The sequence below is a fragment of the Labeo rohita genome, chromosome 3 (genome assembly GCF_022985175.1).
Source record: "Labeo rohita strain BAU-BD-2019 chromosome 3, IGBB_LRoh.1.0, whole genome shotgun sequence".
Taxonomy (NCBI): Eukaryota; Metazoa; Chordata; class Actinopteri; order Cypriniformes; family Cyprinidae; genus Labeo; species Labeo rohita.
The window spans coordinates 14,368,636-14,384,912 of NC_066871.1; the positions used below are offsets into that span (position 1 = coordinate 14,368,636).

A 16,277-nucleotide genomic window follows, 5' to 3' on the forward strand; every position below is an offset into this window, starting at 1 on the left:
GCACTTCGCATACTGAAAATGTCCCGCATTTTCATCGGTCTGTTAGTTTTTAATTGTCAAATTATTGTCATATTCCGGACACGGAAAAACACAATATTTTCCATTTATTTTAACCAGTTTAACCAATGCATCTTTCAGACACGACTTTTATTTTAATAGTTTGAGGCGATTTCTATGGCGTTATTTTAATGATAAATGTCCAGAGCACATTATTGTAATGTGAGGGGGCATCAAATCTCTTCTCTCGCAGGTGGATTCTCTTCACTCTAACACAAAAAGGATGTAAGTCAGTATTTACATTGCATAACATTGTCCGCAAATCTACTGTCCCTCGACAGATGCCAGGTGGTCACCCTCTGTAAAATAAGTATATTTAATGCCAGGGGTGGCGTTTCCTTGTGGCAGTCACCATACCCTATCCCAGTCAGGTGTACTGTGGAATATCTCTACTTATGCCATTATTAACTTAAATCAATGCTATTAGTTGTCCTTATGTCTGTTTGAGGGTTTTAAAAATATTTAATCAATGAAAAGCATTCAGAAGAGCTTGTCACTAAACCTCGTAACGCCATCGGATTCTCATTCTGTCAGCGAAACCTTGTAACTTCACCCTGTCTCCATTCAAAATGAAGCACCGTGCACAGCCTGGAGACGGATCTGCTGTTGTTCACAATGTAAGAGTAAAAAAATAACTGAACAAGTACAGTGTTTTCTTTACTCAAACACTATGTCTGTAAAGGCTAATGTTTTTTTGTGTGTTTGAAGAGTGGAGAGGAGTTTTGTATGTTTTAAATATCCTGCGCATATAGCGCTTCATCATTTATATCATGAGATTTTGGCCAAGTGTATTAAGCAACAAGAAAAACTAAGCGCCCATATACAGCGCCCTCCAAAAATGTGACCCTGGACCACAAAACCAGTCATAAGGGTACATTTTTTGGAAATCGAGCTTTATACATCATCTAAAAGCTGAATAAATAAGCTTTCTATTGATGTATGGTTTCTTAGGATAGGACAATATTTGAGATACAACTATTTGAATATATGGAATCTGAGGGTGCAAGAAAATCAAAATATTGAGAAAATCACCTTTAAAGTTGTCCAAATGAAGTACTTGATATTGCATATTACTAATCAAAAATTTAGTTTTGATATATTTACAGTAGGAATTTTACAAAATATCTTCATGAAACATGATCTTTACTTAATTTCCTAATGATTTTTGGCATAAAAGAAAAGTCAGTAACTTTGACCCAACCAATGTATTTTTGGCTATTGGTACAAATATACCCCAGCGACTTAAGACTGGTTTTGTGGTCCAGGATCACAAATATTGGCACCCTTGGTAAATATGAGCAAAGGCAGATGTGGCAATAATTCTGCATTGTTTATCCTTTTGATCTTTCATTCAGAAAATTCAGAAAATTCTAACTTTTCATTGAAGTAAAACATTGGAAAGTGAGGAGAAAATCTCATTAGGAAATAAATGTTTTTCTCCAGTTCACATTAGTCACAATTATTGGCACCCCTAGATATTCTTATGAGTAAAATATCTCTGAAGTATATTCCCATTCATATTTATATTTTTTTTAGCACACCAGGGAGACTAGGAATATAAAATTGTCCAGCCATGACTTCCTGTTGCACAGGATTATAAATATGAAGAACACAAAGGCCAAATTCCTTAATTGTCCATCACAAGGAGTAAAACCAAAGAACATAGTTCTGATGTGCAGAACAAGATTGCTGAGCTTCACAAAGGAGAGAGTGGCTGTAAGAAAAGAACTAAAACATTGAAAATCCCAATTTCCACCATCAGGGCAATAATTAAGAAGTTCCAATCAACTAAAGATGTTACAAATCTGCCTAGAAGAGGACGTGTGTCTATATCGTCGTTATGGATGGTGAGGAGGAGACTTTGAGTGGCCAAACACTCTCCAAGGATCACAGCTGGAGAATTGCAGAGATTAGTTGAGTCTTCTGGCCAGAAAGCCTAAAAAAAAAATCAAATAGCCCTACATTACCACATGTTGTTTAGGAGGGTTTCAAGAGAAAACCTTCCCGCTTATCCAAAAACAAACTCCAGCATATTTAGTTGTTAGATACGACTAGAACTTCAAACGCGACTGGCTTCTGTGGTCAGATGAAACTAAATAAAGAGCTTTTTGGCAGCAAACACTCATGATGGGTTTGGTGCAAACAGGGATAAAAAGTACCACATGCCCACATTTAAATAAACTGCTTGATCTTTAATGTTCTGGGCTTATTTTTCTGCCAGAGATCCTGGACATCTTGTTTAGATACATGGCATCGTGGATTCTATAAAATACTAAGAGATAAAAAAAAATCTAAACCTGACTGCCACTGTTAGAAATCTTATAATGGGCCGTGTTTAGATATTCCATTAGGACAATGATCCAAAACAAACACAAAAATGTGTCACTGTGGACAAAAGGAAGCTTCTGCCATGGCTGTCCCAGTTCCCTGACCCAAACACCTTAGAAAATGAGTGGGGTGAACTGAAGAGGAGAAGAACTAGAACTAGAGAAAACTAGAGAAAAAAATTAATTTAATAATATAGTGAGATTTCCCCCAAACTTTCTATTGTTTTACTTCAATGAGAGATTAGAATTTTGTGACTTTTTTAAATGAAAGATCAAAAGAATAAACAATGCAGATTTATTTCCACAGCTGCCTTTGCACATATTTACCAAGGGTGCCAATATTAGTGGAGGGCACTGTAGCTGTAGATTGATGAAATCTTATAATGTGATGCACTCGCCCACCGTACGTTTCTCTGAAAATAACTGCACACCTTATAATGTTCGTCAGCCAATCAGATTCAAGCATTCAACGGTCCTGTAGTATAAGCTTATTTCACGGGTTAAGTATGTGTTGTTTACTTGTAAGAAAAAAATCAATCTGTTAAATATGCATATTTTACGTGTTGTTGATGTGTCAAAATTCATGTGTTTTTTTAACCCTCTGGCCTTCCGTTGGCCTTATTACCAATCAAACACGTTTATGTTGAACTGAAGAATGCATTGGCCAATTAAAGGTGCATTATTAAGCGCTGAAAATGCTGGAGCTGTTGTTGAGTGTGCATACTTTCAAATTCGCTCATCATAAACAACACAGATGAGATGTAAATGAAAGATTAATTTCGTAGCTTGAGTGATTATAATGGGAGTTTTTGCATAACTTGTGCTAGACTAGACTAACATCATGTTTGTCTGTGAAGCCAGAATGTGACATGCCCAAAATATAACAAAAACGTTTTATATTGTTTTCTATATTGATATCAATAACCATTATTTCAATATAAAGAGCAATAATCTACAATAAAGCTTTTTTGTAGTAATTTTGCAGCCCTATGAGTTAGACACAGTTTTAAACAGTTTATTGTTATTGACAACAGTTTAAAATATTGATTAAAGTAATTGGGTAAATTTAAGTATTTGACATTACATAGTATGGTGACAACATAGTATGGTGACTATAATAATGTGATTATAAAAATTTCCCTCACAAATGTAAAAAATGCCCCTGGAAATCAATTCTAGAAGGCAAAAATTGTCCTTTAATGGAAAAGTTGATTTCTGACCCTGCTTCCCAATTTAATATTTTTTCTCTCCTCAATAACACCATATTAAAATAACACATTTATGAATATTTTTTCTAAGAACTTTAATTTTTTTTAAATGAATACTTTACAATTCTAAATTCTAAGTGTTTGCACTTACATGTTGTGGAGTTTTACTACATTGGCGTCTATAAACTACTACAGAATTCAGGTTATACCATAGTATTCACGTCTGTGCTCTGGCTAGGTTCCTTATGCTAAGCTAAGCTGCTGAAATCAAACCTGCTGTGGTATAATAACAGTATAGGTAAACAAAACTATGTGTATGTATTTTCGTTTGTGTACATAAACAGCCTTTTGCAAAAGCGTGTTTTTCCCATTTTTCTAGGCACGGACGGGGTTCGAACCCGCGATCTTCGGTTTACGAGACCGACGCCTTACCACTTGGCCACCGCGCCTGATGGCCAACAGGGCGTAAATTACGTTATTTGGTGTAATGTCGACGAAATGAAAATGACGATTTACCACTTGTTTTATAATTTTGTCGTTAATTAATTATCTCTTGTGAGTCCATGCCTATTATTTATACACATTACAGACGCAATCTATCGATCCAAGTCTTTTTATTCCTCTGCTAAAATAGACACATCCGGTAGACGTTAGACTGGAGGATTCCCGGATGTGTAACAATTCAAATCAAAGTCTACAACAAACCAAATTAAAAGTACAACAAATGTATCTACCACATCACACAATAAACGTCGCAAAATGCGTGTCAGTAGTAATTTAAAGTATGGATCCAGCAAGCAAGAATATTTCCCGAGTCTTTGTATCTGTATGTGGTATTGTATATACAGTATGCGTCTCCCATTATTATATAATAACCGTAAAATAGCACGACGAGGCACCAATAATGGTATTTGTCCATAGTATTTCACTAATAGGACACAAAATATATCCCAAACCATACATCATTCTATTTGAACGCCAAAGAGACATCAAAGGTAGACAGACATGATGTAATAAATAAATAATAAAAATAAAACAGAGCGTTATAGATTCCCTAAAAACAATATTTTATTGTTTTTCATAACTTTTTACCGCGTGATAGGAGTCTCTAGTGAAGTAACCATCCATAACACTATTTATGGGGCATAAAATGCCATTATTTTATGTAATATAGGCATAACGTTTAATTTGTCTTTGACATTTATTATCAAAATGTCAGTCCACACAATTATTTAGTGAGTTTAATCATGAACTGTATTGAAAAGCAGGGCGTTTCAAAATCATTTTCCTAAAGCAATGCATATTAACTGTTCCGCTTGTTTGGTTCAGACACGAATAAACAGGAATAGGCATTCATTAAAGTAAACGGAAAGAAAATACAAGCATTTATGTACTATTTCAAAGAAATAAATATAACGAGAGGCCTACTTTTCTTTTGTTTGATTTAAAATAGTGGCAACAATCAAAGAAATCATCTGATAACATTTTCAAAAACAACTTAAGTAGCATGTCTACATATAAATATGTAATGCAGGTAGGGGCTCGGCATTTATTTCACACACCCTGAGCTTTTTCTCGCCAGAGTGTCTGTTTTAAAAAAACGAATTTCCCGCGAAAAACTAATAAGCGAAACGGAAGGCTGCGTGGGCTCGCAGTACACTCTCTACCAAACTTGACTACAATGTCCAAACTCAAGGTTTTATCAGCTGTGTGAAATACATTCAAGACGGAGGGCGGGTAATATTCACAGCACTTTCGACTTCGGCTGTTTCCCATAGGGCACAAAGCTTCTGGGCATACTTGTATGTTCTTAATAAGTAAACAGCGGCGATATCCTCGTAACGACACGACAGCGGACCGCTTATCTTTAAGCATACTTTCTGCCGCCGTGGGTTTTTGTGTTGTAGTCAGCGCTCAGTATCGCGTGGAAACCAAATTAACGTTACACATGATCCGATAAGAGTTCACGACGCGCTCGATTCTACACGCGGATGAGACGTTGTTGCGTTGTTTCTACGTGTAAACGTACATTTGTCTTGTCGCGAATTCCATCCGGTTTGTAAAGCAAACTGAAATGCCGGCTCGTTTATGTTAACTGTTACTTTGTTGAGGGGGCGAACCGGTCTCGGCTGCTCTCCCTTTGTTTGGGCCCAGGACTCGGCTGAATCCACTGGGGTTCCGTTTCAAACGTATCATTTGACCGCGAACGCTATTTTAGGATGGCTCCACAAAAGCACGGATCTGGTGGAAACGGATTTTATGCCAACAGCACGAGTAAAGCAGCTAATGGAGGAGCTCACGTATCGTCCGGTGTTGTGATGACTGCAATCAAACGACCCAAGATGGAGCAGGTCCAAGCGGACCACGAACTCTTCCTGCAAGCCTTTGAGAGTAAGTTACTCCCGAATACAACTTTTCCCCAAACTCGCTCTGTATATACAACGAATTGCTGTTTTTCGAGCACGCTCCACAGTATCCGATTGTTTTACGACCTTAGCTTGAAAGCTAAGCAACAATACTAACCGGTAACGTTAAATTGTGTTCAGTACTTCGCTAAATGCTTAAACAAGCCAGGTAATTCACATTAAATGTTGTTATGTTATGTTTTTTTTTCACAATAGAGGGATTCATACACGTATTCGTTGTCTAGGCCACATCCTATATGAAAATTAGACACGTGCATCAAGAGATGGCACGTGCTATATGGTGCATTTATGTGATTTATTATTTTAATATGCTATTGGAGATTTACTATCATAGAGGAGTGGACAACAGTCGTGAACATTGAAAACTCCACTGCAGTTTCTCTACACTAGGCAAGACAAGTAGTCTTGCCAAGCTGCTAACTTGATATGTGTAAGCGTGTCATTGTACAAAAAATAGGGTTCATTTTATAGATGCTGCCTCGATATGCTTGGTATGATAAAAATGGCTATGGGTCTAATTCTGGCAACATCAGTGTGCATGATACCTCTGTGTTTCTCTTCACAGAACCAACTCAAATATACAGATTTCTTCGCACAAGGAATCTCATAGCAGTAAGTAGACCATAATCAAGAACAAATGTAACGTTGGACCACAAAACCAGTCATAAGGGTCAATTTTTGTTAGTGTTAGGATAGGACAATATTTGGCTGAGATGCAACTGTTTAAAAATCTGGAATCTGAGGGTGCAAAAAAATCCAAATATTGTGATAATCGCCTATAAAGTTGTCCAAATGAAGTTTTGATGTATTTACGGTAGGAAATTTTCGAAATATCTTGGAACATGATCTTTGCTTAATATCCTAATGATTTTTGGCGTAAAAATCATGCAGTGCATTTTGGGCTATTGCTACAAATTTACTCGTACTATGCGTGTACTACTTAAGACTGGTTTTGTGGTCCAGGGTTGCAAATGACATGGTTGCATTTAGATGTGTCAAATCACATTTAGATGTGAACTTTTGTGGAAGCCTGGTGAGCTATCTTTACATGGCTGCCATAACAATAGACTTGACTGGTTGTATCTTTCATTTTTTTTCTGTTCCTTCAGCCAATCTTCCTGCACAGATCTCTTACATACATGTCCCACAGAAACTCAAGAACAAATTCAAAAAGGTAAAACTATTGCATGCACTTAATGTCTTAATCTCTTTGTTTGTCAAAAAGCCACACCTTCCATTTCCTTGTTCAGGCCTCATAGTGTGAAAATTTGCATGTTGACAAATGCACTGCAACTGAATGATTTTCTTGAGTTGTAGTTAGATAAACTGAATGAGAGTTTCAGATCTCAAAACTCTTTTGACATCTGTTTTTTCAGAAAATGCTTTAGTGTGAACGACCTGCTGTTCAAAGTAGAGAAGTCGAAAGTGGATCAGGAGTCTCACAAGTAAGATGTTCTTGATCCAGATTTATTTCGCTCGCTCATTTTCTGAACATGTTTGAATGGGTGAAAGCTTTAACTCCGGTTTTGTCTTGCAGCATGGCGTCAAACCTGCAGCTCACCTTTACAGGATTCTTTCATAAAACTGGTAAGCTAGCATTATCTTATTAGAGTACATAAGTAATATCCACTGATCGTGATATTGATTCTGATTTGTTGTCCGATGTATCAGAGAAGCCATTGCAGAACTCGGAGAATGAAGAAAACTCAGTGTCTGTGGAAGTGCTGCTTGTCAAGGTCTGCCACAAGAAGAGAAAGGTAAAACTTTGTCATAAATAGTCAAAGAGAAAATAGCTCTTGCTTTGACCTTTTTCCTCCACAGAAGCTTCCGTAATCAAAAAACCTAGATACAGTATATGTGGCCATATCTGTTCGTACTGTAGGTTAATTTTTAATTGGTATTTATGCTTGCCAACTAGCACAACTCAATGAGATTGCTTGACAAGCACAGTTTCGTGTCTTGTGTTGACATGTCCGTGTTTAGAGCATTTTATTAGACTTAATTCAGCGTAGTGCAACATGAGTCATAAAGATTTTTGGTCCCAGAGAAGAAAAGGTGCAGTAACATTTACTGTTGTTCAGCAAATTTTCATGGGTGAAATCCAGTCATTTCAGTAGGAAACCAACTGGAATTTTTTTTTTTTTTTTTTTTTTTTTTTTTGTTCATGAGGGGGAAAGATTTCCCCACATAGGTTTTTGCAGTAGGTTCAAGTTGGTCACACGGCTTCACCTCACTGAAGCTGCTCGGTTTAAAGCTGAAGTTGTGATTTATAAATTGCTCCACTGTTGACAATAGACTATGGACCTTTGTTGCCTCCCAAATTTTGCAGAAATGTACATTTACATTTAGACATTTAGCAGACACTTTTATCCAAAGCGACTTATAAAAGAGCAGAATGGAAGCAAGTAAAATCAACAAAAGAGCAATAACATGCAAGTGCTATGACAAACTCAGTTAGCCTAACGAAGTACATGTAGCAAGGTTTTTTTAAATTATATAATAAATAAAAAGAAAACGGATAGAATAGTAAAAGGAAAAAGCAAGCTACTGTTAGAGGCCTTCTTTTTTGCTTTTTGTTAATTGTATAATAAATAAAGAGGGGGAAAAACAAATGGGTAGAATATAAAAAGAACAGAGAAGCTGGTTTTATTTATTTTTTTATTTTTTTAAAGAAAACAAGCAGTAAGTAAATGAATAGAGTGTAAGTCTGATAGGGCAATTTTATTTTATTTTATTTTTTTTAAATAAAAAATAGAATTAGAATAGCAAATGCTAGAGTTAGAGCGTCAAATAAAGATGGAAGAGATTTAGAAATGTATCTAAAGTAACTACCTAAGGACTGAAAGGATTTTAAATTAAACATCATTCAACTTTTGGCTTCTGTGGCTTCTAAGCTAACAGATGCTTGGAAATCTGATCATGTTTCATTTCTGTTTTTCTAGGATGTTAGTTGTCCAGTAAGGCAAGTGCCTACAGGTAAAAAGCAGGTGCCTCTGAACCCAGACAGCAGTCAGACCAAGCTGGGAGCTTTCCCCACACTCATGGTGCCCAGCCATGAGTTTGAACCCAGTAACAGCCACATGGTGAAGTCCTACTCCCTTCTGTTCAGAGTGTCTCGTCCAGGGGGGAGAGAGCTCAACGGCATGACCACCAGAGATACCAGTATGAGCTTAAAATAGCTTATGATAGTCTTGCGCCTTAAAGCAAGTTTCATTATGATTAGGCCTTTTCACCAAGAAGTTGTTTTCTTCTCAGATGTCATGGAAGAGCTGTCTAACAGGAAGAAGAGATACTGCTCTAATCAGGATGATGGAGAAACTACATTTGTGGCGCAAATGACTGTTTTTGATAAAAACAGGTAAATGTTCTACATTAAATTGCTTGTTCTTGGAGTGTTTAGTTGCTTTTATGTTTGCTTGAAGACTGGATTTTTGCATTCTTTCAACAGACGCCTCCAGCTTTTGGATGGCGAGTATGAAGTCTCCATGCAGGAGATGGAGGAGAGTCCTGTAGGCAAGAAAAGGGCAACGTGGGAAACCATACTAGATGGAAAGGTGTGTTTTATTAGTCTACACATGACTGTTTGAGATGTTTATACATCATTAAGTTGTTTTTGGACTTTTAATTTTAAATCTTTACACTGTGTTTTAGTGGCTTCCACCCTTTGAGACCTTTTCTCAGGGACCCACGCTGCAGTTCACTTTGCGCTGGACCAATGACATGGCTGACAGAGGAACGGCACCAGTGGCCAAACCTCTTGCCACACGCAATTCTGAGTCGAGTACAGTGGACAGTAGCAAGCCTAGCAATGTAAAGCCTCCACAGGCAGTAGGTAAGATCACAAGCGCTGATTACTTGGTGCAAGTAAAGATGACTAACTTTTTGGTCTTTTAAAGCATAATTTGTGTGGCGTTTGATTGCAGCTGTTAATGATTCAGTTGGTGCTGATCTACCAGTAAGAAGAGAACAAACTCATGTTGAACCTCGTCAGAAACTACGTGTTTATTATCAGGTGAGTAAATATGCATCAATAAATTTATCTGGCGACAGCAGCAGTGCTTTTGAACCATGCTGTACACACAACAGAGCACTTATCAGTGATCCCAGCCCTTTATATTGGCTATCAAAAGGGCAGGACATTTCCTGTGATTCTCTGCATCTTTCTCCTGTTGATTCTGTTGTATCATATCATCACAAGAGTGCTGAAGTCTATAACTCCTGCCTTGACATTTTGCTGTTTGTCTTTGGCCTGCTGTGTGGTCATGGTCTATTGTATCCATCCCCTTGTTTTGTAGTTCCTGTATAACAATAACACACGGCAGCAGACGGAGGCCAGAGATGACCTGCACTGTCCCTGGTGCACGTTGAACTGCCGTAAGCTCTACAGCCTCCTCAAGCACCTCAAACTCTCCCACAGCCGCTTCATCTTCAACTATGTGGTAAGAAATATCTCAAGGTTATGAAACTGTCACCAGACCACATGGATTACGTAGTCATAATGAGTGTAATGCTACTGTGTTTACACTTTTCGGAATCAATCTGTGAATGGCTTATAGTCGAGCCAGGTTAAACACTCATAACCTTTGAAAAAAATGACAATGTTAGTCTTCTGACAGACAATTTGCAGTCTATATTTCATAGAAATGTTTATAGTGATGAAGCACTGTTTATCTCACCCAGCCTCATCCTAAAGGAGCCAGGATAGATGTGTCGATTAATGAATGCTATGATGGCTCTTACGTTGGCAACCCTCAGGACATCCACTGCCAGCCTGGCTTTGCTTTTAGCCGTAACGGCCCAGTGAAGAGGACTCCCGTTACACACTTCCTTGTCTGCAGGTCTGTGTGGGTTGAAAGTGAAAGAGAGACTGAAAGTGTGTGTATCTGAATTCAAAAATGAATGCACCCAAGTAAAATGTTCCACTGTTAAGGAGAGAGTTCACCCAAAAATAAAATTTTTTGTCATTAATAGCTCAACCTCATGTCTTTCCTAACCAGTAAGACGTTTGTTCATTTTCGGAACGCACATTAAGATATTTTTGATGAAATCTGAGAAATTAAATAAAATTATTTTTGTTTTCTTTGCACACAAAACATATTCTTGTAGCTTTATAACATTGTGGTTGAACGACTGATGTCACATGGACTATTTTGACGATGTCCTTACTACCTTTCTGGGTCTTGAGCATGGTAGCTCTGTTGCCGTCTATGCAGGGTCAGAAAGCTCTGATTTCATAAAAAATATTGTTATTTGTGTTCTGAAGATGAACAAAGGTCTTACGTGTTTGGAACGACATGAGGGTGAGTAGTTAATGGCAGAGTTTCAATTTTTAGGTGAAACTTTTTTTTTTTTTTTTTTTTAAATTTCTATTGTGGGTGTGGGTGCCATATATTTTATAATATAGTTAAAATGTAATCAAAAAGTGTGTTGGATATTGCTTAGCGATTATTTACCCTGTTAACTAGTCAGTTGTTTTATCTGGATGCTAACTAAAACCGATTGTCCATAAGAAATTCATGTGTTTGGCATCAGTGCTGAAACAGCTGCCTTATGTTATGTAACGCTTAAGTTAAAAATAAAACTCAAAACAGTAATGCATTATAAATATCCACCGGATGAGCTGTGTTTGAGCTCCATTTGTAAATTGGTGAAAATATGCACCGTTTTGCATCAGTTGAGTTCCACAATGCCTGCTATTCAAGCGTTTGAAGTCTGTAAAGATTTCTACAGTACATACTGCACAGGCCTATCACAGACTTTACACTCTTGTTTTTGAATTTGAGGTTAAAATCCAGCATTTTGGTTTCCTCAGGCCCAAGCGCTCAAAGCCCAGTCTCTCTGAGTTCCTGGAGTCGGAGGATGGAGAACAGGAGCAGCAGCGGACGTACATCAGCGGCCACAACCGCCTGTACTTCCACAGCGACAGCTGCATGCCGCTTAGACCACAGGAAATGGAAGTGGACAGTGAGGACGAGAGGGACCCGGCGTGGCTCAGGGAGAAGACTGTTATGGTGAGGAAGCCATCATAAGATCATTAACCCTTCGATTCTGTTACCACTGAAATCCAGTATAGCATTTACTAGGTCAGACTGACACTAGATGACAAATCAAAACTCACGACAGATGGTGTGTGGTTTGTGACTCAGTCTGTGTGAGGGATGTGAATATGAATATGTGTCGGCTTCCACCGACACGGCATCCTCAAATCACATTTGAGAAAGATGTTACAGCGTAGTTGATGTTAAGGTGCATTAAAGAAGACCTTTTATGCCCCTTTTTGTAATATTTAAGTGCCCCCAGAATGTATCTGTTAAGTTTTGGCTCAAAATATGCCACAGATTGTTTTTTATATCATTTTCAAAATGCCCATTTTGAGTGGAAGAAGAAACGCACGGTTTTCGTGCATGTCTCTCTACATGCAAATGAGCTGCTGCTTCCCACCCCCTTTTCCAGAATACGGCTGTGCCGTTACAGCTCATTCCTCACATACTCTGCTAAAAAACATGTCTTTAGTCATGTCTATTCTGCTGAAATCATGCATTTTAAAGCCATATCAGTTTAAACTTTGGATGTATGTTGCACACATCTGAAGCACACGCACATACAGCGACTGTCACACAAGTTCTCACTTGTTTTTTTTTTTTTTTTTTTTTTTTTTTATTCCACAATCTTGAAAACTTACTAAAAGTTTCTGGGTTGGTAGATGCACGTGGACTTGATTATAGCACTTAAACATGGGAAAAAGTCATGAAACATCGCCTTTAAAACAAAGTTAAAGTCTAAAGGGTTGAATTAATTTGCAAAATTGCATGTTGTTCAGTGATTGTAGATTTCTAGCACCCCCTAAATATTTTGTGTTAACCATTTTAAATGATTTTGATCATCTTCGTTACCCCTCAGCAAATTGATGAATTCACGGATGTCAATGAGGGAGAGAAAGAGGTGATGAAACTGTGGAACCTGCACGTAATGAAACATGGGTATGTTTTTTCACTTTCCTTCACCCCAGTCTTTTTCTCTTCAAAGTTTGTTGGATTGAATCAATTCTCTCCTGCTAAACACAGTTCTGTATATACCAGAGGCTTGGATACTCTCCTTGTATCACCTTGCATGTTATGTTAGTTCATCTCTCAGAGCTTGATCTCATTTCTGCTAGTAATTCGTTTATGTCTTTCTGTGCAGATTCATAGCTGACAACCAAATGAATCAGGCCTGCATGTTGTTTGTGGAACAGCACGGCACCACCATCATCAAAAAGAATCTGTGCCGGAACGTCCTGCTCCATCTGGTCAGCATGCACGACTTTGGCTTAGTAAATACAGTGACCATAGATAAGGCCATGGCTCACCTGAGAGATCTGAATCAGCAAAAAGACGGCCAGGAGCAGCCCAAAACGCAAGACAGTGCTGATGGTGAAGCCAGCGTATCAAATGTAGTCAAGACCCAGAATCACTGAAACCACCTCGTTGTTGCTCTGCGTTGAATCGAGCGTCAGCGGGCATCAGCCACCGAGCCACCGTATTCTGCTCGCTCACAGGGTTAAGCGAGTTATGTGGTTCTACGGATCATGATTTTGGCCTGATGTCATCAGAGTTCAGAGCAACTCTTTGCTAGATTCGAATTACTTGAAGATGCCGTTAGTCTTTATGATGGACTGTGTCAGCAGGTCAGGTTTTTCTCTACCACACAACCCTGTAGCTCTAGCAAATTTTTAGCACTTGTTTTAGGTGCCTGTTTTTAAAAAGGACTATGAAAGATTTTTTTAATATATTTTGAATATTGATGGATGGAAATGGCTCCTACACACTTGCTTTTACTGCATATTTTTCACACAGGGGTTGATGAACTCATTCTGAAAACTTTAACATTTTAGTTTTGCTTCTGTATAGTTTCTTTTCCTTTTCTTTGTGGAGTTTTTCAGCATTTCAGTTTGTGCCACCTCTTTTTTTTTTTTTTTTTTTTCTTCTGGAATTTGTCTGGACCAAAGTTTTGTTGGTCTGTTCTTGGTGGCTTGGTATCCACTTTAAAGTTGCACCACACTTGAAGACTTCAAATGACTTTTTTCTTTGGAATCTCGGATTGGAGACTGAGCATCGGTGCTGCGGGCTGTCTGCGTCTACACTGCAGTGTTTATCAAGTTTTTCAGAGCCTTAATTCTACTGACCTTGCAACACAAACCTATAGGTACAGGGTACTACAACACAGTGGGGTGGGCGATGCCTTGCAGAAATTGTTTACACTTGCCTTACCCATGGAAACATGGACTCTAAGCAGGGTTTGAACTTTTGGTCTAAATCAGTGCGAACAGTTGCATTTATTCGTGTTTGAATAGTTTCAGTGACACTTTACTGCACACAATACAGTGTCCAGTTCTTTTCATTAACATACATTAGTTTTATCACAGTGCATCTGTGTCCGTCAATTTATCTTGTCCTTCATGGTGCCCATTTGATTTTCAGAAGGAAAACTTGTAACGTGTACATAAGTTTAGTGATATGACATGATGGCTTTGCTGAAGGGGACTGCATTCCAGACAGAATATTATTTTAGACCAAAGTGAAATACTGTTTGTCTAGTTGGTTTCAAATCAGAAATGTAAGTCTTCATAGTTGTGTTGTTTCTTTGATTTTTTGTTGTATGCCTCTGTTTTAAAAGAAAGGGATCTGTTTGTGAATCATTACTGCTTTATTTTGCTAAAACTGTGCACTGGGTTAAATGTTTTTGGTCAATATTGGAGATCAATTACTTTAAGGAGAATGTACTTTCAGAATAACAATTTACAAAAAATTTACTCACCCTCTTATTCTCCAAGATGTTCATGTCTTTGTCTAAAGTTGTGAAAAAATTGTTTTTTGAGGAAAGCATTTCAGGATTTTTCACCATATAATGGACTCATTGGTGTTCTGATTTTGAACTTACAAAATGTAGTTTAAATACAGCTTCAAACAAAAAGGTACAGCGATGTTCGACGATTCTGAAGTTGTAGCAGAAAATATGGCATTTTTTGGCGTACTCTACACAGACGATGAACTAAGATGTGATTCGTAGTGTCGTGGACGCACATCCCAGAGCCTGTGCTACACAAGCTTTTGTGCTTTAAAAAGTATTAAAAAAAAAAAAGATTATTACAGATCGTTTCACTAGATAAGACCCTTCTTCCTTGGCTGGGATCGTTTAGAGCCCTTTGAAGCTGCATTTAAACTACATTTCGGAAGTTCAAAATCGGGGCACCAATCAAGTCCATTATAAGGAGAAAAATCCTGAAATGTTTTCCTCAAACCATAATTCCTTCACGACTGAAGATAGAAAGATATGAACATCTTGGATGACAAGGTGGTGAGTAAATTATTTGTTAATTGTTGTTTCGGAAGTGGACTTCTTCAACTGGCTGAAGTGGTTGCGTAATTGCAATTTGCGTAACGCTCACAATACAGCAACGATTACACAAGCTGTGGATTATTGAGATAAAATAATGTTAAAAAAAAAGATATTTATATCTTGAATGGCAACATTATGAAACCTGCTTGAGGTTCTGAATTATGCAGAAACATGCTTGAGGTTGCTCTTTATTTAAAATAAAGATTTTTTTTTGTTTTACAATTGATACCTCACAAGTCATGTTCATAAATTATTTCTTTCAAGTTTCCCTTTTAAAGAGAGAGTTCACCAAAAAATGCACATTTCATCAATTACTCGCCCTCATGTTGTTCCAAACTCATAAGACCTTCGTTCATCTTCAGAGAACAAAATAAGATATATTTGATGAAAACCGAGAGCTTTCGGACCCTGCATAGACAGCAACACAACAACCATGTTCAAGGTCCAGAAATGTATCAAGAACATTGACATAATAGTTCATGTGACGTTAGTGATCAACTGTAATTTTATGAAGTGACGAGAGAACTTTTTGTGCATAAAAAACCAAAAATAATGACCTCATTCAACAATTCTTCTCCCCCGAGTCATTGTCTTCCACCATCTTGCACACAAAAAGTATTCTCGTAGCTTTATAAAACTGCTGTTGAACCACTGATGTTACATTGACTATTTTAACTATGTCCTTACTACCTTTCTGGGCCTTGAATGTGGTTGTACTGCATTCTATTAAAGCTGCACAATTCTGGATAAATAGAGAATCATGTTTTTGTGTGTGTATGTGTGTGTGTGTGCACGCATGTCAAACAGAGATCATGATTCTCCCAAGATTCTGCACTAAACAAAACAATGTGTGACAACCTTAATTGCTGCAGTCTATTTGA

At 37.7% G+C, this 16,277-nt stretch overlaps 1 protein-coding gene and 1 non-coding gene across 2 annotated transcripts; one reads left to right on the plus strand and one right to left on the minus strand.

Annotated features, from left to right (window-relative positions):
• Positions 1-3,969: 3,969 nt before the first annotated feature.
• On the minus strand, positions 3,970-4,041 carry trnat-cgu (transfer RNA threonine (anticodon CGU)). The gene has a single exon. It is a non-coding gene; the product is annotated as a tRNA-Thr (tRNA).
• A 927-nt stretch (positions 4,042-4,968) lies between these two features.
• On the plus strand, positions 4,969-15,622 carry suz12a (SUZ12 polycomb repressive complex 2 subunit a). The gene is made up of 16 exons (XM_051106296.1): positions 4,969-5,983; positions 6,584-6,630; positions 7,128-7,192; positions 7,395-7,463; positions 7,556-7,605; positions 7,690-7,775; positions 8,961-9,180; positions 9,274-9,376; positions 9,467-9,572; positions 9,670-9,850; positions 9,942-10,030; positions 10,314-10,457; positions 10,699-10,856; positions 11,831-12,029; positions 12,919-12,998; positions 13,201-15,622. The coding sequence occupies exons 1-16, from the start codon at positions 5,812-5,814 to the stop codon at positions 13,472-13,474; spliced, it is 2,043 nt and encodes a 680-aa protein (XP_050962253.1). The 5' UTR covers positions 4,969-5,811; the 3' UTR covers positions 13,475-15,622.
• The last annotated feature ends 655 nt before the right edge of the window (positions 15,623-16,277 follow it).